The sequence below is a fragment of the Pan paniscus genome, chromosome 6, assembly GCF_029289425.2.
Source record: "Pan paniscus chromosome 6, NHGRI_mPanPan1-v2.0_pri, whole genome shotgun sequence".
In the NCBI taxonomy this organism is placed as follows: domain Eukaryota; kingdom Metazoa; phylum Chordata; class Mammalia; order Primates; family Hominidae; genus Pan; species Pan paniscus.
Window position 1 is genome coordinate 139942414 of NC_073255.2, and position 27762 is coordinate 139970175.

At 39.7% G+C, this 27762-nt stretch overlaps 1 protein-coding gene across 4 annotated transcripts in view; it reads right to left on the reverse strand.

Annotated features, from left to right (window-relative positions):
• Positions 1-17: 17 nt before the first annotated feature.
• The window catches only part of NAPEPLD (N-acyl phosphatidylethanolamine phospholipase D), a 63339-nt gene continuing 35594 nt past the window's right edge, over positions 18-27762 (reverse strand). For 2 of the 4 annotated variants that reach the window (XM_034964686.3, XM_008963832.3), the window contains exons 3-5: positions 19799-20445; positions 15282-15396; positions 2401-3792 (exon numbers count right to left, since the gene is read on the reverse strand). In XM_034964686.3, coding sequence (XP_034820577.1) covers positions 3667-3792; positions 15282-15396; positions 19799-20445 — 888 coding nt within the window. In that variant the 3' untranslated portion in view covers positions 2401-3666. Of the gene's footprint in view, positions 3793-15281; positions 15397-19798; positions 20446-27762 lie in introns of all 4 variants that reach the window. The other 2 variants (XM_034964687.3, XM_034964688.3) reach the window with 2 other exon arrangements.

The following is a 27762-nucleotide window of genomic DNA, read 5'->3' on the forward strand; positions in this document are numbered from 1 at the left end:
TTAGAAGGTTATACATATTTTTTCCCTTGACAGTACTTTATTAATTTTCATCCATATTTTACTTGACTAAAAATACAATGTATGAAAATTTGTTATCTTTAATAGCATTTTCCATAAGCTACTATAACAATTTATTGATGCATCTGGGATTCAGCCAGGTCTTATAATATTTAAATTTATAACCCCTGCCATGCTTAGCATTAAGTAAATCAGTATGCAAGCAGTATTTAAGGCAAAGCTTTAAGAATACTTTAAATTTCATTTGTAAATACATAGATGCAAGACTGTTTCCATAGGAAGTCACAAATCCTCAAACAGAAATATGTGTGTTCTCAATGTTACCCTGATACAGAAATCAAACTTGGAAGAAATATTTTTACATTAGAAAAAGGACTCAGTATAAGGTGAAAACAAAATTCCCAGTGGGCTAGACATGAACAAAAGTATTCATTCCCCAAAAGGCACATTTCTTTATAACAGTTTTTTCAAATCTACCTCCCTATTTAATGAAAGTATATTCATTAAATATGAAACTATGCATACATTAAAAACCAGGATTTGTTTTTAATGTGCTTTAGCAGCAGTAGATTCTAAAACTGTGTCTTCCTGTCCTCTCTCATTAGTTTGAATAATCACACTCCCTAGAGATCAGAGCATTGAGTCTGAAATGTCAAAATGCTAGAGAAAAGAGGGAGTAATTTTTAACTACCCAGAAAGAAGATGCACAAATACATCTTTTCCTACGTAGGTCACGGCATATGTTGGCTTTTATAATTTGGGATTTCTCCTAATTGATGACCCACCCTATTGGGCAGTGAGGCATAGCAAAGTGTTCCTCAGTTATCACAGGAAACTTCAATAAAATCTTACATATTGCTACCGGTATTCACAAAGAGGAAAATGAAGTTGACTTAGAGGATAAGACTGATTAAAAGACACTACAATGCATATTAGACTGAATTGAAGAAGAGAATGGATTTGTCTTATTTTTCAAAATTTGTTTTCACTTTGCACATAAACCCTTCAAAATGTAGATAACAAATGAAAAATAAAGTGGAACCCACTCAATAAGGTGAGATTCTGTAAGCAGAGATGAAGCTTGATGTTCTTAATGAATAGTGTCAGTGTAGAAAGAACGTGAGTGGTAATAAAAAATTACAGCTTACAAAAGGGCCTTGAAAAATGAGGCAGGCCAGACGAGTGGAAATAGAACACAACAGTTTAAAGTGCTTCGAGACCCTCAGTTAAACAGTACACGTGAATACAAAATAATGTTAAGGCCATTCATGGAGAAGAAATACTTAAGCAAGACATACCTGGCTTGCTTCATAGAGAAGAGGTAAGAGATGGATTTTCAATTCGGCGTGCAGCAGCAGGGAATATGGCTACAACAATGCTGGCTAGTATTAGGGCAACACACCTCAAAGCTAACTCACCATAAACCTAACATCTTGATTCACATCTGCTTGGAGTGAAAAAGTTTATGATCAGTCTTTTCAGGAAGGTTTATTTTATGGGGGATTTTTTTGTGCTTTAGTACCCCAAAATCACATATGTTCACATACATCATATACACAAACATTGCATACACATTTCCCCTTGACTGATTCGCATCTTTGTAGATAAACACTAAATTTTGATAAAGATTATTTACACTTATTTAGGCTATTACTCCAATTTAAAAATCAGTGAAGTTTTCAATGTTTAGTCTCCTAATATATAATGCTTAAATTTGCAACAGGAACAATACATTATCAAAAGCATTAACCTGTATTTAGCTTTCAAATATACCTGTCTATATTAGGCAGTGATATCTTAAGAAATCATTTTCTCCCTTATATTTTCTAAAGTGCTTTAAAAACTCATTTATTCTACACATTTTTCAGAGGTAGGTCGGAATTATCCTCTTGTTGCAAATGAGGAAACAGGCACAGTGAGCATTGGTGACTTGTTTCAGGTTACACAGAAAAATCCATGATGAACGCAGGGTAAAAGTTCAGATTTAGTGGGTAACGTGGCACCACACATACACGTGTGCAAATAAATTATAGAGCACTGCCTGGGTAGCATTTGGTGTAGAAAACCTATTTTGATTATTTTGTATGAATAAAGTGCTGAGACTGGATTAGGAATACAGAATGGGCCTCCAGTGGTGTCTAATCCAACTCCCTCCCTTAGGAAGGGTCAGAATAATCAAGTGAATACAGAGTCCTTATTAGGACTAAATCTTATGTCAACTGACTCCCCCCACCAACCACTGGCATTCATACTGGCTTACCAAAAGAATCATGCTTAAGGTTCATTTAATATAAAAATGTAAGACATCTGAATCAGGTAAAAAAAAGTTATAAATCTGACTGATATATTTAGAGCTAAGAGACTCCAGGAAAAAAAAATGTGTAGAGAAAATTAAAGCAAATTTAATTCAAAGAATATGGTCTATTAACATTTTGTCTGTAAAATATTTCATTGTAGCTGTATTTGTGCTTACAAGATCTTCTAGATTTAAAAACAGAAAATGGCATAAATCATATTCTCATAGCCACACTCCTTCCCTTCCTCTGCGCAGCTAAGGAGAGGGCTTTCTTTTGAGACAGGGTCTCATTTTGTCGCCCAGGCTGGAGTGCAGTGGTACGATCACAGCTCACTGCAGCCTCTATCTCCTGGGCTCAAGTGATCCTCCCACCTCAGCCTCCCAAGTACCTGTGACTACAGGTACACACCACCTCACCCGGCTTTTTCTTTTTTCTTTTTTTTTTTTCCGAGAGAGATGGGAGGTCACCATGTTGCCCAGGTTGATGTCAAACTCCTGGGTTCAAGTGATCCACCCACCTTGGCCTCCCAAAGTAAGAGGTCTTTTGGGAATTGTAGATATGCAATAGAATATACTGTTCCCTCTCATCTGAAGGCTCTAGGAAAAAAAGAATATACTGTTCTTTTAAAAATTTAAGTGAATGGTGGTCATGGGTGCATTAATGCAAAAGAACTGTACACTTAAAAATGGTTAAAATGGTAAATGTTTAAAATGGCAAATATGTATTTATATATTTTACCACAATAGAGAAAATCAAGTCTTTAAAAATGATAGCCCCTATGTTTTTATGCTTACCTAAATAAACCATATTTAATATTTGGCATATAAGCTAATTTGATAGAGCAAGAATTGCTATATTTATAATAAGCATGTTGGACTGAATTTCATCATTTATTATAATGTGCATATAAGAAAGATACTTGTATTTGTAGGCCTCTGAAAAACATCTAGGTAGGTAGAGAGCCTTGACTCACCTTGCCGAAGGTCCTGAAGAATGGAAAAAAGAAAAATGAATCTTCAATATCAGTTTTTCACCTCAGGAAATTCTAGTACCACAAAAATATAATGTTTTAGTAAAAACATTTCCACTGCAGTGCTTATATCATGATATGAAATTTAAAATCCACATTAGCCAATTCGTTATTTAAATGACCCACCCCTGAACCCTCTCATAGTGTACATGAGCTGATCATACTAGGAAGCAAGTTATTACACAAAACATAAAACATAAACTTGCAGAAGTTGTTTCCAAATGTAAAATAATCACAATATTCATGAATTTCTAAGTCTTTTCATTTGTTTTTAAACTTAGATGATGCCTTTTTCATTAAAAGTGCCTGTGCTCACATTTATTAAAAGTTTTCATCATCATTATTTAGGTATCTTGATTCTCCATGCTTCAAGACAAAAAAATCTTCAGCATTAAGTCCGTATCTCTCTAGAGCTTCATTCAGCTTCACTGGAGGCTCTAAGTAATGCTGGCCAAAGAGAAAGAAGAAAAATAGAAAAAGATTTAACATATATTTGGAGATTTTCCAAATAACAGTTCAAACTAAAATAACCAACAGATGCCTAGTTAGAATAAGGCCCTTTCTTTTAATTGAAGCATTAGCAAATGGGTCTATCACATTTTCTAATACAGTTTTGAGTCATGAATTAAGTCAACAGGTATTTGGTTGGATAGAAATCATGCCAACACCATGTATGTGAAATTTGGTGCCATCTTACTTTGAACATCACTGGATTGCATGAAATCATCACGGTTTCACCATATGAAATTCCAATCTAGATGGAATCAGTGCCAAAGATGATGTTATTAGAGAATTACATGTTACTAACATTTTTGAAAAATATAGAAATCAAATTGTGGTGTGTGTGTGTGTGTAACCAAATGCTAGAGCAAATTGTTTTGCTGAAGAAGGGTTGTTATCCTCAAAAAGTCTAGTCACATACAGAAACCACAGTCTACAGAATGAAAGAGGATCCCAGAGAATATGAAGGTTGAGCTCTGTGTGGCAAAGAGGAGTCAAGATTTTGCCCTGAGGAATTGCTAAATGGGAGTCACCCGTTACTGAGATGTTTGAAAAGTAAGCTTGAGGGAAGATGAGAAAGTTTAATTTCAGACTTTAGTTCTAGGTACCTAATGGATATCCAAGTGGAGATGTGAAGGAGACAGTTGGATATATAAATGTGGATTATAGAAGAAAAACATCTGAGCTAGAGAGGAACAGCAGATAGGTGGTATTTGAAGCCATAAGACTGAATGCGATTCCCAAGGGAGAAACCAACTACAGAAGAGAAGAAGTCCGTGGACTGACTGCTACGGCACGCACTGTTCAGAGCAAGCGGAGAGGAGGGACTAGCAACAGAGAATAAGGGACAGCCAATGATGTGCAAGGAAAACCAGGCAAGTTTCCTGAGCCCTTAAATGCACAGGTTTGGTAACAGTTGTTGGCCACACACAGGTCATCCTTTTCCCCCTTGCTCAGTTCCAGGTTTTATGGCTATGTTTAAAGATAAAGGATACCTTTCAACTGACTACTGAGTAAGTTTGGTTTTAACTGTATGTTGGTTATCCAATATTCCTAGAGCTAACCCCTTAGTAATGGATAGTTGATAACAGGAATTTACTTTTAGTCTATTTTATATATAAAGAAAAAGGATCACTAATTATATTACAAATAAAATTTAACTTTATACCCTAAGTCAAGAAATTTCCCCTGAAATAATTTCCTAAATTATTTTAAGAGATTTCAAAATGATGAGCTTTTTTCCCATTGAAAAATAACTTCTTTTGTTAAATTCTCTTTCTCCCATGCTGTACAAGTCTGGGCTAACAGTACACACTCACAGAATCACCCTACGTCAGTAACTTATTTGCTAAGCTATAACTTCAGTGTGGAGGGCGATGTGTGCATTTAGTGAGAATTCTGATATGTTAGAGTTGGCAGTAGACCCTCTGTCTTTAATCTGCCTAGATTTAGCAGTATCTTTCTGAGTTTCTTCACAGACCAATTCTTCGCTGTTTCAACCATCTGGAAGATAACCCTGGAGGTAGGTCTGAAAGGCTTCTGAGTGACTGAGAGCTCACAGTCCAAGCACTTTAGTCCAGAAGGGAGATAAAAATGCCCCATAACCATGGGACAAAACAACTACATATAAAGCAAAACAGCAGATCAGAGATCAATATGAGTAAATGGGAAAAGCAGAAGACAACGAGCATTCTGGATCCATTAGGGTCTAGGCAGCTAGCCACACACAACTCGTAAATTCCTAAAGGGGTCAGTTTCATGATATACAACAATAGAATATATTCAAAGTAAAGACCCTGATCACTTGAAAGGCAATGTACATATTATGTAATGCTTGAAATTCGTTTCCATCAAAACTAGTAATTTAAGTTTTAGTGCTTAAATATATGTAGGAAATGCACTCATCATTCCCTAGATAAATTAGATGTTACCATATATGCAATTTTAGAGTATTGCCAAGTTAAGGACATCCTTAATCTGCTTATATTACACGAGGCAGCTACTATAACAGCATATATGCAAAGAGTGTTAAAGTGTTTAGAAGTCATGGGTAACTGGCTGGGTGCAGTGGCTCATGCCAGTTAAGGCTGAAGCGGACGGATCACCTGAGGTCAGGAGCTTGAGACCAGCCTGGCCAACATGGCAAAACCCCATCTCTACTAAAAATACAAAAATTAGCCAGGCATAGTGGCCGGCACCTGTAATCCCAGCTACTTGGGAGGCTGAGGCAAGAGAATTGCTTGAACCCAGGAGACGGAGGTTGCAGTGCGCCGAGATCGTGCCACTGCACTCCAGCCTGAGCAACAGAATGAGACTCTGTCTCAAAAAAAAAAAAAAAAAAAAAAAAAAAGGCTGAAGAGGAACAGCTCTGGTCTGCAGCTCCCAGTGAGATCTACACAGAAGGTGGGTGATTTCTGCATTTCCAACTGAGGTACCTGGTCCATCTCATTAGGGCTGGTTAGACAGTGGGTGCAGCCCACGGAGGGTGAGCCAAAGCAGGGTGGGGCATTGCCTCATCCAGGAAGCACAAGGGGTTGGGGAATTCTCTCCCCTACCCAAGGGAAGCCATGAGAGACTGTACCGGGAGGAACAGTGCACTCCAGCCCAGATACTGCACTTTTCCAGTGGTGTTCGTAACCGGCAGACCAGGAGATTACCTCCGGTGCCTGCCCCACCAGGGCCCTGGGTTTCAAGCACAAAACTGGGTGGCAATTTGGGCAGACACCAAACTAGCTGCGGGAGCTTTTTTTTTTTTTTTCCATACCCCAGTGGCACCTGTAATGCCAGCAAAACAAAACCGTTCACTCCCCTGGAAAGGGGGCTGAAGCCATGGAGCCAATTGGTCTGGCTCAGCGGGGCCCACCCCGACAAAGCCCAGCAAGCTAAGATCCACAGGATTGAAATTTTCGCTGCCAGCACAGCAGTCTGACCCTGACCTGGGATGCTTGAGCTTGGTAGGGGGAGGGGCGTCCGCCATTGCTGAAGCTTGAGTAGGCAGTTTTCCCCTCACAGTGTAAACAAAGCCACTGGGAAGTTCAAAGTGAGCAGAGCCCACTGCAGCTCAGCAAGGCCGCTGCAGCCAGACTGCCTCTCTAGACTTCTCCTCTCTGGGCAGGGCCTCTCTTTAAAAAAAAAAAAGGCAGCACCCCAGTCAGGGGCTTATAAATAAAACTCCCATCTCCCTGGGACAGAGCAACTGGGGGAAGGGGTGCTGTGGGCGCAGTTTCAGCAGACTTAAACGTCCCTGCCTGACAGCTCTGAAAAGAGCACTGGTTCTCCCAGCACAGTGTTCGAGCTCTGATAAGGTACAGACTGCCTCCTCAAGTGGGTCCCTGACCCCTGTGTATCCTGGCTGGGAGACACCTCCCAGTAGGGGCCGACAGACATCTCATACAGGAGACCTCTGGCTGGCATCTGACGGGTGCCCTTCTGGGACAAAGCTTGCAGAGGAAGAAACAGGCAGTAATCTTTGCTGTTCTGCAGCCTCCGATGTTGATACCCAGGCAAACAGGGTCTGGAGTGGACCTCCAGCAAACTCCAGCAGACCTGCAGCAGAGGGGCCTGTAAGAAGAAAAACTAACTAACAGAAAGGAATAGTATCAGCATCAACAAAAAGGACGTCCACTCATAGAGCCCATCTGAAGGTCACCAACATCAAAGACCAAAGGTAGATAAATCCACAAAGATGGGGAGAAACCAGCACAAAAAGGCTGAAAACTCCAAAAACCATAACACCTCCTCTCCTCCAAAGGATCACAACTCCTCACCAGCAAGGGAAGAAAACTGGACACAGAATGAGTTTGATGAATTGACAGAAGCAGGCTTTAGAAGGGGGGTAATAACAAACCCCTCCGAGCTAAAGGAGCATATTCTAACCCAATGCAAGGAAGCTAAGAACCTTGAAAAAAGGTTAGACAAATTGCTAACTAGAAAAAACAGTTTAGAGAAGAACATAAATGACCTGATGGAGCTGAAAAACACAGTAAGAGAACTTCATTAAGCATATACAGTATCAATAGCCGAATCGATCAAGCAGAAGAAAGGATATCAGAGATTGAAGATCAATGAATTAAAGCGAGAAGACAAGATTAGAGAAAAAAGAGTGACAAGAAATGAACAAAGACTCCAAGAAATATGGGACTATGTGAAAAGACCAAATCTACACATGATTGGTGTACCTGAAAGTGATGGGGAGAATGAAACCAAGTTGGAAAACACTCTTCAGAATATTATCCAGGAGAACTTCCCCAACCTAGCAAGACAGGCCAACATTCAAATTCAGGAAATACAGAGAACACCACAAAGATACTCCTCAAGAAGAGCAACCTCAAGACACATAATCGTCAGATTCATCAAGGGTGAAATGAAGGAAAAAATGTAAAGGGCAACCAGAGAGAAACTTCAGGTTACCCATAAAGGGAAGCCCATCAGACTAGGTTACCCATAAAGCGAAGCCCATCAGACTAACACCGGATCTCTCAGCAGAAACCCTACAAGCCCAGAAGAGAGTAGGGGCCAATATTCAACATTCTTTTTTTTTTTTTTTTTTGAGATGGAGTCTTGCTCTGTCACCCAGGTTGGAGTACAGTGGTGCAATCTCGGCTCACTGCAACCTCCACCTCCTGGGTTCAAGCAGTTCTCCAGCCTCAGCCTCCTGAGTAGTTGGGATCACAGGCGTGCGCCACAACACCCAGTTAATTTTTGCATTTTTAGTAGAGACGGGGTTTCACCATGTTGGTCAGGCTGGTCTCGAACTCCTGACCTCATGATCTGCCCGCCTCAGCCTCCCAAAGTGCTGGGATTACAGGCGTGAGCCACCATGCCCAGCTCAACATTCTTAAAAGAATTTTCAACCCAGAATTTCATATGCAGCCAAACTAAGCTTCAAAGCGAAGGTGAAATAAAATCCTTTACAGACAAGCAAATGCTGAGAGATTTTTGTCACCACCAGGCCTGCCTTACAAGAGCTCCTGAAGGAAGCACTAAACATGGAAAGGAACAACCAGTATAAGCCACTGCAAAAACATACCAAATTGCAAAGACCATCAACACTATGAATAAACTGCATTAACTAACAAGCAAAATAACCAGCTAACATCATAATGACAGGATCATATTCACACATAACAATATTAACCTTAAATGTAAATGGGTTAATGCCCCAATTAAAAGACACAGACTGGTAAATTGGATAAAGAGTCAAGACCCATCAGTGTGCTGTATTCAGAAGACCCATCTCATGTGCAAAGACACACATAGGCTCAAAATAAAGGGATGGAGGAATACTTACCAAGCAAATGGAAAGCAAAAAAAAGCAGGGGTTGTAATCCTAGTCTCTGATAAAACAGATTTTAAACCAACAAGGATCAAAAAGAGACAAAGAAGGGCATTACATAATGGTAAAGGAATCAATGCAACAAGAGCTAACTATCCTAAATATATATGCACCCAATACAGGAGCACCCAGATTCATAAAGCAAGTTCTTAGAGACCTACAAAGAGACTTAGACTCCCACACAATAATAGTGGAAGACTTTAACACCGCATTGTCAATATTAGACAGATCGACGAGACAGAAAATTAACAAGGATATCAAGGAACTGAACTCAGCTCTGGACCAAGCAGACCTAACAGACATCTACAGAACTCTCTACCCCCAAATCAACAGAATATACATTCTTCTCAGAAACACATGGCACTTATTCTAAAACTGACCACATAATTGGAAGTAAAACACTCCTCAACAAATGCAAAAGAAAGGAAATCATAACAGTCTCTCAGACCACATGCAATCAAATTAGAACTCAGGATTAAGAAACTCACTCAAAACCACACAACTGCATGGAAACTGAAAAACCTGCTTCTGAACAACCTGCTCCTGAATGACTATGGGTAAATAACAAAATTAAGGCAGAAGTAAAGATGTTCTTTGAAACCAATGAGGACAAAGACACAATGTACCAGAATCTCTGGGACACATTTAAAGCAGTGTGTAGAGGAAATTTATAGCATTAAATGCCCACAAGAGAAAGCGGGAAAGATCTAAAATCAACACCCTAACATCACAACTAAACTAGAGAAGCAAGAGCAAACAAACTCAAAAGCGAGCAGAAGACAAGAAATAACTAAGATCAGAGCAGAAATGAAGGAGACAGAGACACGAAAAATCCTTCAAAAAAATCAATGAATCCAGGAGCTGGATTCATTAGCCAGACTAATAAAGAACAAAAGAGAGAAGAATCAAATCGACGCAATAAAAAATGATAAAGGAGATATCACCACTGATCCCACAGAAATACAAACTACCATCAAAGAATACTATCAACACCTCTACGCAAATAAAGTGGAAAATCTAGAAGAAATGGATAAATTCCTGGACACATACACCATCCTAAGACTAAACCAGGAAGAAGTCAAATTCCTGAATAGGCCAATAACAAGTTGTGAAATTGAGGTCGCAATTAATAGCCTACCAACCAAAAAAAGTCCAGGACCAGACGTATTCACAGCCAAATTCTACCAGAGGTACAAAGAGGAGCTGGTACCATTCCTTCTAAAACTATTCCAAACAATAGAAAAAGAGGGAATCTTCCCTAACTCGTTTTATGAGGCCACCATCATCCTGATACCACATCCTGATACCAAAACCTGGCAGAGATTCCAAAACCTGGCAGAGACACAACAAAAAAGAGAAAACTTCAGGCCAATATCCCTGATGAACATTGATGCGAAAATCCTCAATAATGGCAAACCAAACCCAGCAGCACATCAAAAAGCTTATTCACCATGATCAAGTCAGCTTCATACCTGGGATGCAAGGCTGGTTCAACATACACAACTCAATAAATGTAATCCATCACATAAACAGAACCAATAACAAAAACTGCATGATTGTCTCAATAGAAGCAGAAAAGGCCTTCGACAAAATTCAACAACCCTTCAAGTTATTCAATAAACTAGGTATTAATGGAACATATCTCAAAATAATAAGAGCTATTTATGACAAACCCACAACCAATATCCTACTAAATGGGCAAAAACTGGAAGCATTCCCTTTGAAAACCAGCACAAGACAAGGATGCCCTCTCTCACCACTCCTATTCAACATAGCATTCGAAGTTCTGGCCAGGGCAATCAGGCAAGAGAAAGAAATAAAGGGTATTCAGTTAGGAAAAGAGGAAGTCAAATTGTCTCTGTTTGCAGATGACATGATTGTATATTTAGAAAAACCCATCATCTCAACCCAAAATCTCCTTAAGCTGATAAGCAACTTCAGCAAAGTCTCAGGATACAAAAATCAATGTATCACAAGCATTCCTATACAGAATTAAAAATCACAAGCAAACTCAAAAGCGAGCAGAAGACCAATAACAGGCAAAGAGTCAAATCATGAGTGAACTCCCATTCTCAATTGCTACAAAGAGAATAAAATACCTAGGAATACAACTTACAAGGGATGTGAAGGACCTCTTCAGGAAAAACTACAAACCACTGCTCAAGGAAATAAGAGAGGACACAAACAAATGGAAAAACACTCCATGCTCATGGATAAGAAGAATCAATGTTGTGAAAATGCTCATATTGCCCAAAGTAATTTATAGAGTCAATGCTACCCCCATCAAGCTACCATTGACTTTCTTCACAGAACTGGAAAAAACTACTTTAAATTTCATATGGAACAAAAAAAGAGCCCACATAGCCAAGACAATCCTAAGCAAAAAGAACAAAGCTGGAGGCATCATGCTACCTGACTTCAAGCTATACTACAAGGTTACAGTAATCAAAACAGCATGGTACTGGTACCAAAACAGATATATAGACCAATGGAACAGAACAGAGGCCTCAGAAGTAACACCACACATCTACAACCATCTGATCTTTGACAAACCTGACAAATACAAGCAATGGGGAAAGGATTCCCTATTTAATAAATGGTGTTCGGAAAACTGGCTAGCCATAAGCAGAAAGCTGCAACTGGATCCCTTCCTTACACCTTATACAAAAATTAACGCAAGATGGATTAAAGACTTAAACATAAGACCTAAAACCATAAAAACCCTAGAAGAAAACCCAGGCAATACCATTCAGGACATGGGCATGGGCAAAGACTTCATGACTAAAACACCAAAAGCAATGGCAACAAAAGCCAAATAGACAATGGGATCTAATTAAACTAAAGAGCTTCTGCACAGCAAAAAAAACTATCAGCAGAATGAACAGGCAGCCTACAGAATGGGAGAAAATTTTTGCAATCTATCCATCTGACAAAGGGCTAATAACAAAAATCTACAAAGAACTTAAACTAATTTACAAGAAAAAAACAAACAACCCCATCAAAAAGTGGGCAAAGGATATGAACAGACACTTCTCAAAAGAAGACATTTATGCAGCCAACAAACAAATGAAAAAAAAAAACTCATCATCACTGGTCATTACAGAAATGCAAATCAAAACCATATTGAGATACCATCTTATGCCAGTTAGAATGGTGATCATTAAAAAGTCAGGAAACAGATGCTGGAGTGGATGTGGAGAAATAGGAATGCTTTTACACTGTTGGTGGGAGTGTAAATTAGTTCAACCACTGTGGAAGACACTGTGGCAATTCCTCAAGGATCTGGAACCAGAAATACCATTTGACGCAGCAATCCCATCACTGGGTATATACCCAGAGGATTATAAATCATTCTACTATAAAGACTCATGCACACGTGTGTTTACTGAGGCACTGTTCACAATAGCTAAGACTTGGAACCAACCCAAATGCCCATCAATGATAGACTGGATAAAGAAAATGTGGCACATATACACCATGGAATACTATGCAGCCATAGAAAAGGATGAGTTCATGTCCTTTGCAGGGACATGGATGAAGCTGGAAACCATCATTCTCAGCAAACTAACACAAGAACAGAAAACCAAACACCGCATGTTCTCACTCATAAGTGGGAGTTGAACAATGAGAACACATGGACACAGAGAGGGGAACATCACACATTGGGGCCTGTCGGGGTGGGGGGCTAAGGGAGGGATAGCATTAGGAGAAATACCTAATGTAGATGAAGGGTTGATGGGTGCAGCAAACCACCATGGCACGTGTATACCTATGTAACAAACCTGTATGTTCTGCACATGTATCCCAGAACTTAAAGTATAATAAAAAAAAAAAGAAGAAGAAGTAATGGGTAACATATCCTCTCTGAAGATTATATCTGCTTTATAATTCAACTAACTCATAGTTATGAGGTTTATTCAACATCAAAACATGAACAAATTCCAAAATGCTGAAAGTTAAATGAGTTTTTATTAACATTCTCGTTAAGAAATAAAGATGGAGGTTAGGTTTATAACAGGAATAATTCTTGAAGGCTGAATAACACAATAATTCTCGAAGACAGGATTTTTTAATCCTCTCTCATCTTCCCCATCTCAGTAAAGAGCACAACTGTCTAACCAGCTATTGAAGCTAAAAATCTAGGAGTCAACCTTGATTCCTTTCTTTGCATAGGTTTAATAAAATACCATTACTTCATCTAAGTCACATATATATGGAATATACATATGGAATATGTGCATACATGCACACATATATAGATGGAATAAGAAATTGTCACTGAAAACCAGTCTTAAACTTCTCCCCTCTCCAAATACGCACCCACACACCCACATTTATATTCTCATTTATCCTCCCCACAACCCTACGGTTAGTCATTATTCTATTCCTTCTCCCAACAGTGGCCAAGAATTGCTGCATTGTGGCTCAGGGTTGCTGCCTCATGGCACAGGAATTTTGATTAGGGAGTGGGGGAATGGGCAGGCAGTGTATTAGGTAATTTTGGAACACACTGCATCTTTGGGAGAGGGCAGGCCATAAGTGAGACAGAGGAGTAAAACCGCAAGAAAACACTGAGTTCCTGCAGAGAGGCTCTGAGATGTGGAAGATGCCACAGAAAGTAAAGCCAAGTCCTAACCACACTTTTTTTTTTTTTTTTAAAGACAGAGTCTCACTTTTTTTTTTTTTTTCAAGACAGAGTTTCGCTCTTTCACCCAGGCTAGAAGGAAGTGCCGTAATCTCGGCTCACTGCAACCTCTGTCTCCCAGGTTCAAGTTATTCTCCTGCCTCAGGCTCCCAAGTAGCTGGAATTATAGGCGCCTGCCACCACGCCCGGCTAATTTTATTAGAGATGGGTTTTCATCATGTTGGCCAGGCTGGTCTCGAACTCCTGACCTCAGGTGATCCACCCGCCTCAGACTCCCAAAGTGCTGGGATTACAGATGTGAGCCACAGGTGCCCAGCCAAATCTCACTGTTTTGCCCAGGCTGGAGTATAGTGGCACAATCTCGACTTACTGCAACCTCTACTTCCTGGGTTCAGGCGATTCTCCTGCCTCAGCCTCCCGAGTAGCTGGGATTACAGGCACGCACCACCACGCCTGGCTATTTTGTATTTTTAGTAGAGACAGGGTTTCACCATGTTGGCCAGGCTGGTCTCAAACTCCTGACCTCAAGTGATCCACCTGCCTCAGCCTCCCAAAGTGCTGGGATTACAGGTGTGAGCCACCGCACTGGGCCTAACCATACATTTCTAAGTTTTGTTTAGAGAAGACCTTGGATCCAGGAAAGGAGAGAAAGCTTTATACTATCCTCTGCTTGATCCCAGAACCCAGGCTAGTGGCAGAGTTCTAGGGTCCATCTGCCTTAAGGAAAAATTATCTCTTCTGTTTTAATCTAGGAATAAAATCACATTTATCCCTATGCCTGGCACATAGCAGACACCGAGTCAATGTTTACTGAATATATTTCTAGAAAGTTCCACACTAGCCTTACTTCTCCCTATTGCCCTCCACTCTCCTGCTGAACTGATTCAAGTATTCCCCACATTAGCTGCCTCCGAGCCTATGCTCTGCCCTTTCCTCCTCTGAAAATGCCTTCCTCCCTGCCCTCTCAGAGCCAAGTTCAAATGTCACTTATTCCATCACGCCTTCTCTGATCCCTGCCATCAGCAAACATCCTGATTCTGAGACCATCTCATCTGTTCCACATTACAGCACTTTCCCCTTCTAACATCTGTATCACATACATGACTTCTGTCTTCTGCTAGCATGAGAGCCTGCTTGAGGGGTGAGACATGATGGCTTGCTTTTCTAGTCTCCAGACCACATACAGATTTTTGGTTATACAAATACAAGCTTTACTAACTTCAGAAATAAGCCAAAAGAAAACACAATGAGGTTGTGTTGTTTTTTTTTTCTGACTGTATATGTGTGTATTGTTCTACTAATTAGTATGATTTACCACCCTAATTCATGCAGTGACTGTGATGACTGTGCAGTATCTGATTCCAGAGTCTTGGGTCTGAAAACTAAGGAACAGTGATGCCTGAATCCTATCATTGGTCAAACACACAAAGTTATTTTTATCGCAATCAAACTTACCTCATTTGCTAAGGCAAAAGTTCCCCAGTGAATTGCCACAGATTTCTTTGTTTGGACATCAATGTGAATCCTTACAGCTTCTTCTGGGTCTACATGCTGGTATTTCATAAACCACCTGATGAAACATGGCAATTTCTTAATTCTGACCTTTGAGATATACACTAAATCCTAAAATCTGTTTCACTTAACCAAACTTTAAGATTCTGTGCAGGACTATGGATGTTGAGAATTAAGAACCACTGGGATAAAACATGCAGTTTTGGGGAGGATGAGCTAGAAACCAAGTCTGAAGGCCAGGTCAAGGCTAGATTGTAAAAACAAAATAAATTCTGCACAGGAATAAGTCACAGGAGGCAAAACCATCTCCCTTTAGTACACTTTCTGCTGAAAAATAAAACAAGCAAAAGTCTTTTTTGTACAAATTGCTATAAAATAAGTAAGTCTCAAGCAAACTCCCCTCTGAATAGTGAGATTTTTGTTTCATGTATATTTTGATTTTACTGGATCTATCTGAAGATACAACTTACTGATGATGCAGGGGAGGCGAGCCCCAAAATTGAGGCTCAGCCCAGGACGGTTTTTGGCCTCACAAACGAAATAATTATAATTCAACGGCAAGCCAGTGGTGCTGGCCAGCAATTTTTATTAAATGATACTGCTCCTTGAGGAGCAGTGCTAAGTTATAGGCAGTAAGTGCACTCAGAGTTGGCAACATATGAGGGGCTGGTAACTGTATTTACACTCACTTATACCCACTTTTAATTATATGTAAATTAGGGAATGGGTTAATGCAAATTAAAGGGCAGATTATTTAGAACTTTCTAGGAATGGGGTGGTAACTTCTTGGTCATTGCCATGGAAAGGGGCAGTAACTTCTAGGTTGTTGCCATGGCCATTTGTAAACTGTCATGGTGATGGTGGGAGAGTCTTAGGCTAATGAGCAATGAGGGCAGCTAGGGATCACTTTTGTCACCATCTGCTGGTTTTTGCCAGTTTTTTCTTTTTTTCTTTTTTTTTTTTCTGAGATTGAGTCTCGCTCTGTCGCCCAGGCTAGAGTGCAGTGCCGCGATCCCAGCTCACTGCAACCTCCGTCTCCTGGGTTCAAGTGATTCTTCTGCTTCAACCTCCCGAGTAGCTGGGACTATAGGCACGTACCACCTCTCCCAGCTAATTTTTTGTATTTTTAGTAGAACCAGGGTTTCACCGTGTTAGCCAGGATGGTACTGATCTATCTCCTGACCTTGTGATCTGCCTGCCTCCACATCCCAAAGTGCTGGGATCACAGGCGTGAACCACTGCGCCCAGCTGCCAGTTTTTTCACTTTATCAATTGAGACTGGGAAATAAGTCCTGCCTCACTGTTACTTTTAAAAGTAGATATTTTACAGTCCTGGATATGAATCAAAGAAACTGAATAATTGGTAAAGAAATAAAAACCAAAGCTCCAATTACAAAAGAATTTGTATGTCCTGCTGATACAAATTTGTAAAAACCTGCTAAAGCAAAAATAAACAAAAACTAGTACATAAAATTTAAAGACCAGGAGCCAAATATCCAATTACTATTCAAGAAATTTTATTTAATCATAAAACTGAACAATGAGGTGTTCGGTTTGGCAAGAAGATCAGACTAATGGGTAAATGATTAAGGAAATAATGAAAGGGTGCCTAATGCCTTGGGAAGAGCGAGGGCTCAGGAGGCAGAAGGCTTGGGTGTGAATCCCAGCTCTTGCAGTGCTTAGAATGCCTTTGGAAAGTCTGTTCAAATTCTCTGAGCTGCTATTTCTTTGTCTGTGAAATATAAATTTTACCCCATTATGTGAGGGTATTGTGAGGATTAAACAAGACAAGGCTTAGGAAAGCATAGAGAACATCATCTACTTTCATAGAATTCTCCCAAAACAGTAAACAAAACCAACACTTTCAGAAGAAAGACGTATTATTCCTGATATAAAGGAGAAAGTGTACTGTCTACAAGCAAATCCTTTGCCTTCCAAGCCATCAGTTTCAAGGAGGAAAAACAACACTGTATTCACATTATTTACATCCTAGTCTGCCAGTGACAACTAACACTACAGTGAAGACCAACAGACATGGATTCAGCACAGGAGCTTCCACACTTTACAGAAGACATCATGGAGAAGTTTATCCATCTGCAACAGATATTTACTGTTAGGAGTTGCTGGGTCCTACAGAAGGCTGAAAACAAAGCCACTGTGTTCTCCTCAACAGCAAATGAGAGCAGCACTGTTCTGCCACATCTCCTTACTCTTGGGATTCAGGGAAAGATGAAAATGGTTTTTGGTGTTTCTCTCTTGATTTTTTTTAAATCCTAGTGCAAATCAAAGGGATAGATATATTCCTTTCCACCTGAAATAGATTTAAATTTTTTACTGTGATATAACAATTAAAATAAAAACTTAAAATCTTAACTGACTTGGATAGAATACCTGGTGACAGGAGATTCCCTAAAGTAAGAATGAAACATTCCAAGCATATTATTGAAAGTTGTTTTCGGTGTAAACATCTTAAATTTATAGAGCACTCTCAAGCGTTATTCAATATCTTATTTCTAAAGCCGTTAATAGTAACCAAAGAAACACACTACACATTAGAGGCTACCACAATTTAACTCTCTTAGGGCAAATAATAGCCTCCTTGTCTTTTTCCCATCTTAGTTGTTTCCTGTTTGCCTGCAATGCAAGCAGGAAAGGGGGATTATGTGAGTAAATTTGGTTGTACATATTTTATCATCACAAATATATGTGACAAATTTATATATTACTACATATGAAAACTTATTTTCATAACAAATAAAAGATGTTCTAATCTATTAAGAACATACATCAGGCCGGGCATGGTGGCTCACACCTATAATCCTACCACGTTGGGAGGCCGAGACAGGCAGATCACTTGAGGTCAGGAGTTCAAAACCGGTCTAGCCAACATGGTGAAACCCTGTCTCTACTAAAAACACACATAAAAAAACTAGCCAGGCATGGTGGCAGGCGCCTGTAGTCCCAGCTACTTGGGAGGTTGAGGCAGGAGAATCACTTGAACCCAGAGACAGAGGCTGCAGTGAGCCGAGATCGTGCCACTGCACTCCAACGTGGGCAACAGAGTGAGACTCCATCTCAAACAACCAACCAAAAAAGGAACATACATCGAGTAAAGACCAATTTTATGTTACAAATACATAATTGATTTGTAACAGTTCTAAAAATATATAAGTTGACAGGTTTTGAGAGGTTTCATTAGAATTATAACTATTTAATTAGAAAAGTAAAATTCAAGCACCAATACTGATTTGTAATCATTTTAATAATTATCAAGAACCAAAAAAGGGTAAAAATATCTAGCCCCTCCAAATAAGGAAACTAGCAAAAAACAAAAAGGGATAAATAAGCATTAGTAAATAAAAATAGGGACAAAATCGTTTCAGTGAATGTAAAAATTTAGCAAATAACAAAATCAGATGAAAACAAAAGTTTAGATTCATTCAATTCATCTATGTATTAGATGAATTCTTCCGCTTATGGAATTACCTAAACAAAATGTTGTTGTATGTATCTGTCCAGGCACTATAGAATACAATATTTTTAAAATTATCCATTGCTTTGTTACTATTAGTGTTTTGTTTTCTCTTTATTTGCACATATAAACCAGAGTTGACTGAAATCTAACTTAATTCTTTGAAATCACTTCTCTTTTCCCTAAACAGAGAATATTAAGGAAAACAAAGACAGTGGATGAGTCTCCTAGGTGTCCAATGAGAGTGTGACCTTTCGCTGCTCTGAAATAGGTCAATAGTATGTCAAGGTTGGAGGATGAGTGGTGAGTAGTACAACAACACCATGACCAGATTAACTTCAGTGCTGACTGAAATAAAACCCTCACCAGGGACTAATGCTATAGGCCAATTCCTTGCTTTTTCTCTTTGCTAAACGTAGGAGAGCTGTAGGACAGGGGATTGGGGCACTCAAGTTATGGAGCAAAAGGTGGTTATATAAAGAAAGTATTCTCCATGGGAAAGAATAAGAGTAGGTTTTATTACTGGCTGACCAGTTTAGTTGAATGGTATGTGAACTTCTGGCTAGGTACAGTAATTCTTTAAACCTTGATCCCTTTCTTATGGTAACATCATCCCTGATTTTGAGTAATTTTTTTAACTCATATGACTATAATTAAAATATTTTAATTCTCACCACAAAAACATAAGTATGTGAGATAATGCACATGTAAAATAGTTTGATTTAGTTATTCCACAATGCATACATATATCAAAACATCATGTTGCACACCACATACACAATTTTTACTTGTCAATTTAAAAAATATTTAATTTAAAATATTTAAAAATAAAATCTAATTGAATCTGACCTACCAACCCCCAATCATGTATAACAAAGTCCACCATTAAAATCATAAATTACAGTGTCACAAAAATCATAATTGCTTTACTTTTAAATTCAGTTAATTTATCACATAGCAGGAATGTTTTCTTTGGAAGTCTACATACCTCGGTTCATAAGCTCCGATGGGAATAGCTGCAAGGTCAAAAGGTCCAAATCTTTTTCCTATCTCTTCAAAAGCAGGGCAATAACCAGTATCTCCTGCGAAAAAAAATCGATTCCAAGGCCCCAAGACAGACCAGCTGCCCCATAGCACCTTGTTGTCATCCATTAGAGTCCTTTTACACCAGTGCTGGGAAGGTGTAAAGACAAAGGTGACCTTATCATGTCCGGGGACACAATTCTCCTCCCACCAGTCCAACTCAATCACATTCTCACAGCCACATTTTTGCATCCAGTCAAGGAGACCCAAAGGCACAAACCATCTCAACTCATTACCAAATCGCTCATTCAAAGCAATGACAGAATTGTAGTCCAGATGGTCATAGTGGTTGTGACTGATAAGGACCGCATCTATTGGAGGGAGTTCACTTATTGTGCACGGGGAACGACGAAATCGCTTTGGACCCATGTACTGCGATGGTGAAGCACGAGAGCTAAAGATGGGATCCGTGAGAAATATGAGCTCATCCATTTCCACCATTACCGTGGCATGTCCCAGCCATGTGACTCTTAAGCCAGCTTCCCTCACTCCAGCTTCTTCAGGGTTAGTGATAAAATATGGCTTAAGCACTGGGAGTTCTTTGTCTAGTTCCTTTGTGTATAAAGAAAGCAAGACAAAAGAGTAGTTAGAAAAAAAAGTATTATATCATCATAGTCCACATTTTGACCTAAATAATGGCAAGAAGAGCTGTTTTTAGAGAACTAAAGTCATTCAATAAACTTGCTACACTTTTGCTTTTTTCTTGAAAATGCATACTTCTTTCTGAATCTGACTTAATAATCATGATAATATGGTAATCTTCTTCCTCCCAAATGCAAAAGAGAAAATTAAATTTAAAACTTTGAGTGCTGCTAAATGTATTAATTTTTTAAAGGCTCTCTTCAGTACTGCCAGAAGTAGACTGGCCTAGATGCAGTCATTTTTCTATTGCCATTCTACTCAGCTGATGTATTTGCTGCTAAAAACTGCCCTAAAAGCAGGTCAGTCCCTGGAAATAGTAAAGAAAGCTTATGACCATTTATTTGTAGCTCTTGGCTCTCAGACATGAATCATGAATCTGATATTTTTCTTTTTTTTTTTTTTTTTTTCTTTTGTCTGAGACAGGCTCTCGCTCTGTTACCCAGGCTGGGGTGCAGTGGCATAATCACAGCTCTCTACAGCCACAACCCCCCAGGGTCAAGTGATCATCCCACCTCAACCTCTCAGCTGGGATCACAGGCACACAGCACCACCATATCCAGCTAATTTTTTATTTTTTGTAGAGACAGGGTCTCATTATGTTGCCCAGATTGGTCTTGAACTCCTGGGCTCAAGCAATCATCCTGTCTTGCCCTCCCAAAGTGCTGGTATTATAGGCATGAGCCACTGTGCCTGGCCTGAATCTCACTTTCTGAGTACCTATAATTCAAAATGGAGCGCTGTGATGATTCCTGGACAAATCACAGTCATAAATTGTTTTCCTCATTCCTTACCTTTCTGATTTTCTACCATTAATCAAATCAACATGAATATGATCCCTTCCTGTGAGAAGCTGATCACTGAGATAAGGGGGGGCCGTAAATGGATATAAAACAATAACTATAACAAAGCGTGAAGAGTATTATTCCTTGGTTATTCTACATTTTATACTTGGATTAAGCTAGGCCAACAAAAAGTGGCAAGGTTGCAGCATCACAGTCCTGGCTTTTATAAAGCTCTTTTACTGAATTGTGCTCTGGTACCATGCTATATAGCTGCATGGAGGTCTCTCATAGGAAGCCACCTCATGAAACTCGCCATGTATGTGTTCAGGCTGCAGACTTGGTACCACCTCCACCTTCCTACTTACCCCAGAAACATTTCTCTCCCATCTTGTTTCAGGAAAAATTCTTCTCCAGAGCACCTGGCTTTGTCATTTCTGTCACTGGGAAAACTCTTAAGATTTCATGCTACTTCTCTCTTTAACTAGGAAGTTCAGAGGAAAAGCTGAGGCCACCTGCAGCAACGTGCAGCACATGATGGAACATATTTCTTTATTAACTTTATTCTTGGCTTTATTTTATTTTTCTAGTCTAATAGTCCATTTTGCTCCTAGACTGGCTAGGTATAGTAATTCTATACCTCATCCAATTCTTTTTTTACTGCTTTATGTATGTTTGTAAGTTGCCACTAAATCAACTTTGAAAGGGTGTGGTACTGGATAAGTAGTTAAAATACAGGTCATGTTATAGCCTGATAAGAAGGAATGAAGAGCCCAGTTGCCAAAGGCATCACAGACACAGTGACTTGTGTGAGTTCCTGAAGAATGATGAGAAACTCATGATGCAGAGAAAAGGAAGAAGGGCATTTCAAGTAGAGAAACAACCCAAGCAAAGGTACAGAGCCAAACAGGAATGTGGTGTTTGAGGGCAGGGGACAAACTAAATCTATAAAGATGGGAACACAGTAAGAGCCTTGAGCATCATGCTTCACTCTAAGACAATGAGGAAGCATCTTTTTTTTTTTTTTGTAGAGACAGGGTGGGTTTTACCATGTTGCCCAAGCTGGCGTCGAACTCCTGGGCTGAAGCGATCTGCTTCCCAAAGTGCTAGGATTACAGGTGTGAGCCACCACGCCAGGCCTAGGAGGTATCTTTTTGCCCTCACACGTGCACACACACACGTACACATGCGTGCATGTGCACACATGTGTGCACACACACACACAGACATGACCCAATTATGTTTAGATAAAACAATTCTAGAGTCCAAATGATGGCATGGAGAGTGTCACAACAGTTGCCAAGATATGAAGAGATGAGGACCTGAGCAAAGGATACACCGGTAGACACAGACAAAAGAGGGCAGATGGGGAGATGCTGGTGAAGGGAAACTGAGAGGTCAATGAGAGAGTGAGTCTGAATGGGAAGAAGGCCTGGACAGGAAGAGAAGGAGCAGCACAGGTGGAGGACAAAAAGGTTTCTCTTAGCCACTTAAACCTTTAGTTTCCTCATCTGGAAAACAGGTGTAATAATTGTACCTATGCTTCATTCCTGTGAGGATAGAATTACGAGTGGCTGGGACATAATAAGCACTCTACAAGTAGTCCAAAAGAAAAAGCAAGAAAGTTCCAACCCTGACAACCAACCAGGCACCAATGTTACCAATCTTTTGCATTTCCGTGGAGCTACTAACCTAGTTAAGATGCTAAGAAATATTCAGACATTCAAAGCTCTCCAGATTGCTCAACTATCTGCCTGTCAACTCAATCCATGCACAAGAGCCACCTCAAAAACAGCCAACTTAAGGTATAACTTAAGTCTCCTCTGCTGCAAAATCTCCACTGGCTCTCTACTGCCTGACAAAGTCTGTCTCACCTCCTCAGCCCAGCAGTGAGCTGCCCAGGGACTGCCCCAATTCTCTCGGGCTGTTTCATGCTCCTCTTCCACATGTGCTGTGCCCCACCTACACGGAGACTGCTTCCCACTCCTAGACTGAGCTCAAGAACCCTGCACGGTACTCATCCCATTTCTCAGGTTAAATTATCTTCCCCCTTATCCCTTCGGGCCATCTCTTGAGTCCCACAGCTAGAAGCACTTACTCCTGCCTCTCAACTTCCATATCTCCCTATTCACACATCTCCTCTGGATATTCTGGTTATGTGTACACAGAATTTGTCCCATGTCTTATGAAAGGTGGAATCATTCAGTGCTCAGTTTGATTAATGAAACACAGCATGTGCTCAACAAAATTTGTTGAATGGATGAGTAAATGAATGAATGTCAACTTTCAATCAGTTCTTAAATTTGGTAGTTAGGGTTAGTGAACAATGACATATGCCAAGAGGTATACTTATCCAGAATTAATGAGGAAAGGGAGAGGGAATGAATATAAACTGAGTACCTACTAAGTACTCGTACTTGGCATCATATTGGGCACATAATGATGATGAACTACCTAATGTATCAAGTACTTTAGCATAACACAAAACAAAATACTATTAACAACAGCTACCATTTATGAAGTGCTTATTATGTGCTAGACACTGTACTAACAGCTACTGGCTACAGCCACAACACTGGAAGTAGGTCCTGTAAACCAGCTCCATTCTACAGGTAAGAATACAATGAATTAGGGAAGTTACAGCACTCAGGCAAGGTCACCCAGCCAGACCCACTGTAGTAAACCATACTTCCTCTCATTAAATCTCATTTAATAACATGTTTTCGTAAAAAGTAACAGCCTGGGGTCCAGGTTGGGAGAATAAGGGGGTATGAATTTCAAAAGGACACAAGGAAACTTTTGGGGATAATATATATGTTCATTATCTTGATTGTGGTGATCTTTTCGTGGGTATATGCGTATGTCAAAACTCATTAAATTATGCATTTTAAATATGTGAAGCCTATATCATGTTAATAAAATGATTTTTAAAAGTTTAAGGCTGGTGCTGTGGTACATGCCTGTAATCCCAACACTTCAGGAGGCCTAGGCTAGAAGACTGCTTGAGGCCAGTAGTTTGAGACCAGCAGGGCAACATAGTGAGATCCTGTCTCTATTTAAAAATAATAATAAATAATAATTAAAAAATAATAATAGACCAGGCACAGCGGCTCACGCCTGTAATCCCAGCACTTTGGGAGGCCAAGGTGGGTGGATCACCTGAGGTCAGGAGTTTGAGACCAGCCTGACCAACATGGAGAAACCCTGTCTCTACTAAAAATACAAAATTAGCCAGGTGTGGTAGTGCATGCCTGTAATCCCAGCTACTCGGGAGGCTGAGGCAGGAGAACCGCTTGAACCCAGGAGGCGAAGGTTGCAGTGAGCCAAGATTGCACCACTGCACTCCAGCCTGGGCAACAAGAGCAAAACTCCGTCTTAGAAAAAAAAAAAGGAAGAAAGAAAGAAAAAGCATATAGAAAAAGGGGTGGGGAGAGGATGGACTCTTGTTTACTTGAGGAAACTAATCACTCACGTGGCATTTTCATGGCTAGATCAAGACTTTCTTGGCTGGTCTTCCTTTTTGAAAGCTGCAAAACGGAAAATCCCAAGACTCATAATTAACCAGTACACTAGTTAATGTTTTACTTTTCTCGGGAAAAGGGAAAAATCCTAACGTTCGTTCAATAGCTACTCTTTGCAAGGTGCTTTAGGTATACTGTGTCATCTAAATTTGTGAAGCAAATATTACTGCCATTTTACAGATGACCAGACCAAGGCAGACTGGGGTCACTAAGAAACTTTCCAAAGTCATGCAAGAGGTAAGTACCCAATCAGGAGTGAAATCTAGGTCTTCCTGACTCAAAAGACCTCTCTTTCACTAAGCCATGCTCCTTCGATGGCATAAATATTAACTTACATTAAAATTAAACAATGAAACTCATATCTTCTTAACATACTTACTATTTTAAGAGTATGTGTTTGTGTGTATTAATGAGACAAAAAAGAAAGATGTGACTCAAATCCATTTAAACCATGTTTTTAAAATATCACTTTTAAAGAAGACACAGTAATACTTTTCTTCCAACTGAAGGTACATTTTCACCATCTTAGAAAACTTTACTACCTATACTGTAATCTGCAACTCAGATTTTTTAAATTAAAAAATAACATTTTTCTTTTTCACATTTGTAAGATATATGTGAACACTGAATAAAGATACATGTTACCAAAATAACTCCAATTCAATTAATTATTGATGCCAATGTTTGACATTTTTGCCATGTGTATTAAGAGTATAAGATCTATCAAAATGGCTTAGTATTTTTAAACTCCTTGATTATAAGAGAAAATGCTCTTAATATGTGGAAAATGCAGAAAAATATAAATAGTTGCCATCATTATATCAACATGCAGATATTATAACCACTGTTAACATTATGATCTGTACTTGTAGTTCTATTTTATGAATGGTTGCAATCAGAGTATTCATATTTTCTAGTTTTATTAAAAAATTGTATATGGTGACATTTTCAGTCATCCCTACGACTCTACGAGACACAAGGTTTAAAAATGAAACAAATAGGGCCAGGCACAGTGGCTCATGCCTGTAATCCCAGCACTTTGGGAAGCCAAGGAGGGTGGATCACCTGAGGTCAGCAGTTCAAGACCAGCCTGGCCAAACATGGTGAAACCCCATCTCTACTAAAAATACAAAAAAAAATTAGCCAGGCGTGGTGGCAGGCGCCCATGGTCCCAGCTACTCACAAGGCTGAGGCAGAAGAATCACTTGAACCCGGGAGGCAGAGGTTGCAGTGAGCCAAGATGGCGCCAGTGCACTCCAGCCTGGGCAAAAAGAGTGAGACTCTGTCTCAAAAATAATAATAATAATAATAAAAAATAAAAATGAAACAAATTCTTGAGGAAATTTTTCAGAATGCAAATTTTTTTCAAATTGCTGAAATTTATTAAAATTGAAAGACATTGTTTAATTAATCTTCTCTGCCATGAAACTCCATCAGGCTGTGTACAAAAACCACTGGGAGGCTGAGGGTCACTAGAGCCCGGGAGTTTGAGGCTGTAGTGAGCCTCAAAGGGCTACTGCACTCCAGCTTGGGTGACAGAGTGAGACCCTATCAAGGGGTAAGCTGCATGCTTGCTTGCTATCTGTGGTCATTAAAAACCCTAGACCTCTTTAGGAAATCAGGTCTGCCTGCACTTCTCCAAGCATGAATTTTGAGTTCTTTGCTTCTTTAAAACTTGCTCCATGTGCACTGTTGTCAAGCCGATTCTCTATACCTTTAAAAGGTCTCCAAAAATCTGCACTCAATCAACAGATAAAAACGTTACCAGTAATAAAACCATAAAGCTAGTCTAGACAAGTACGATTCTATCATTTCAACTTCCAGGCTTCTGTTTAATGCCTATGTGCCAACGGCTAAAGTTAGGCTTGCTCTTTAGGACCTCAGCAGTTATCCTCATCCCTCCTTTGGGACACAACTGTCCATAAGGCACCATCAAAAGCCACACTGCATCTGCACCTAGCATCATTCCTCCCAGGGGCCAACTCCTCAGAATGCAATTTTTTTTTGTTTTGTTTTGTTTTTTGAGACAGGGTCTTGCTCTGTCACCCAGGCTGGAGTGTAGTGGCACGATCTTGGCTCACTGCAACCTTTGCCTCCCAGGCTCAGGTGATTCTCCTGCCTCAGCCTCCCAAGTAGCTGGGATTACAGGCACACTCTATTGCACCTGGCTAATTTTTTGTATTTTTTTTTTTTTTTGGTAGAGATGGCATTTTGCTATGTTGCCCCGGCTGGTCTCGAACTCCTCAGCTCAAGCAATCCACCTGCCTCAGCCTCCCAAAGTGTGGGTATTATAGGCATGAGCTACTGCACCTAGCCATGTAATATTTTTAAAAAGATAAAACATAGAAGAAATTTTCTTAAATTACAGAGAATTGATCCAGGAGGTCCAAAATAGAACTACTGTAACTAATAGTCATTTTAGAATAAAAAGATATAGGGAAGGACATTTTCAAAGATACAGATGAAATTTCCTAGAACTGAAGGAAATGGATTTTCAGACTGAAAGGGCCCACCACACACAGAGCACAATGAATAAATAAAGAACTACACATCATGGCAATTTTCAGAACACTGGTGCCAAAGAGAGGATTCTCAAAGTCTCTAGAGAGAAAACAAAGGGCCTGTTCAAAGGATCAAGAGTAAGGATGGCACTGAACTTCCCCACAGCCATACTAGAAATAAAGTTATGGAGGCAATACTCTCAAATTCTGAGAGAAAACTGTTTCTAAACAAAAATTCTATATCCAAATTATCAATTATGAATGAGAATAAAGACATTTCAGACAAGCAAGAATTCAAAAAACTTACTTTCCATGTACCCTTTCTCAGGAAGTTCACTGAAAATATGCTCCACCAAAATGAGAAAATGACACAGAAAGAGGAACAAGTGGGATGCAGAAAACAAGGGTGACCATAGAAGACACAAG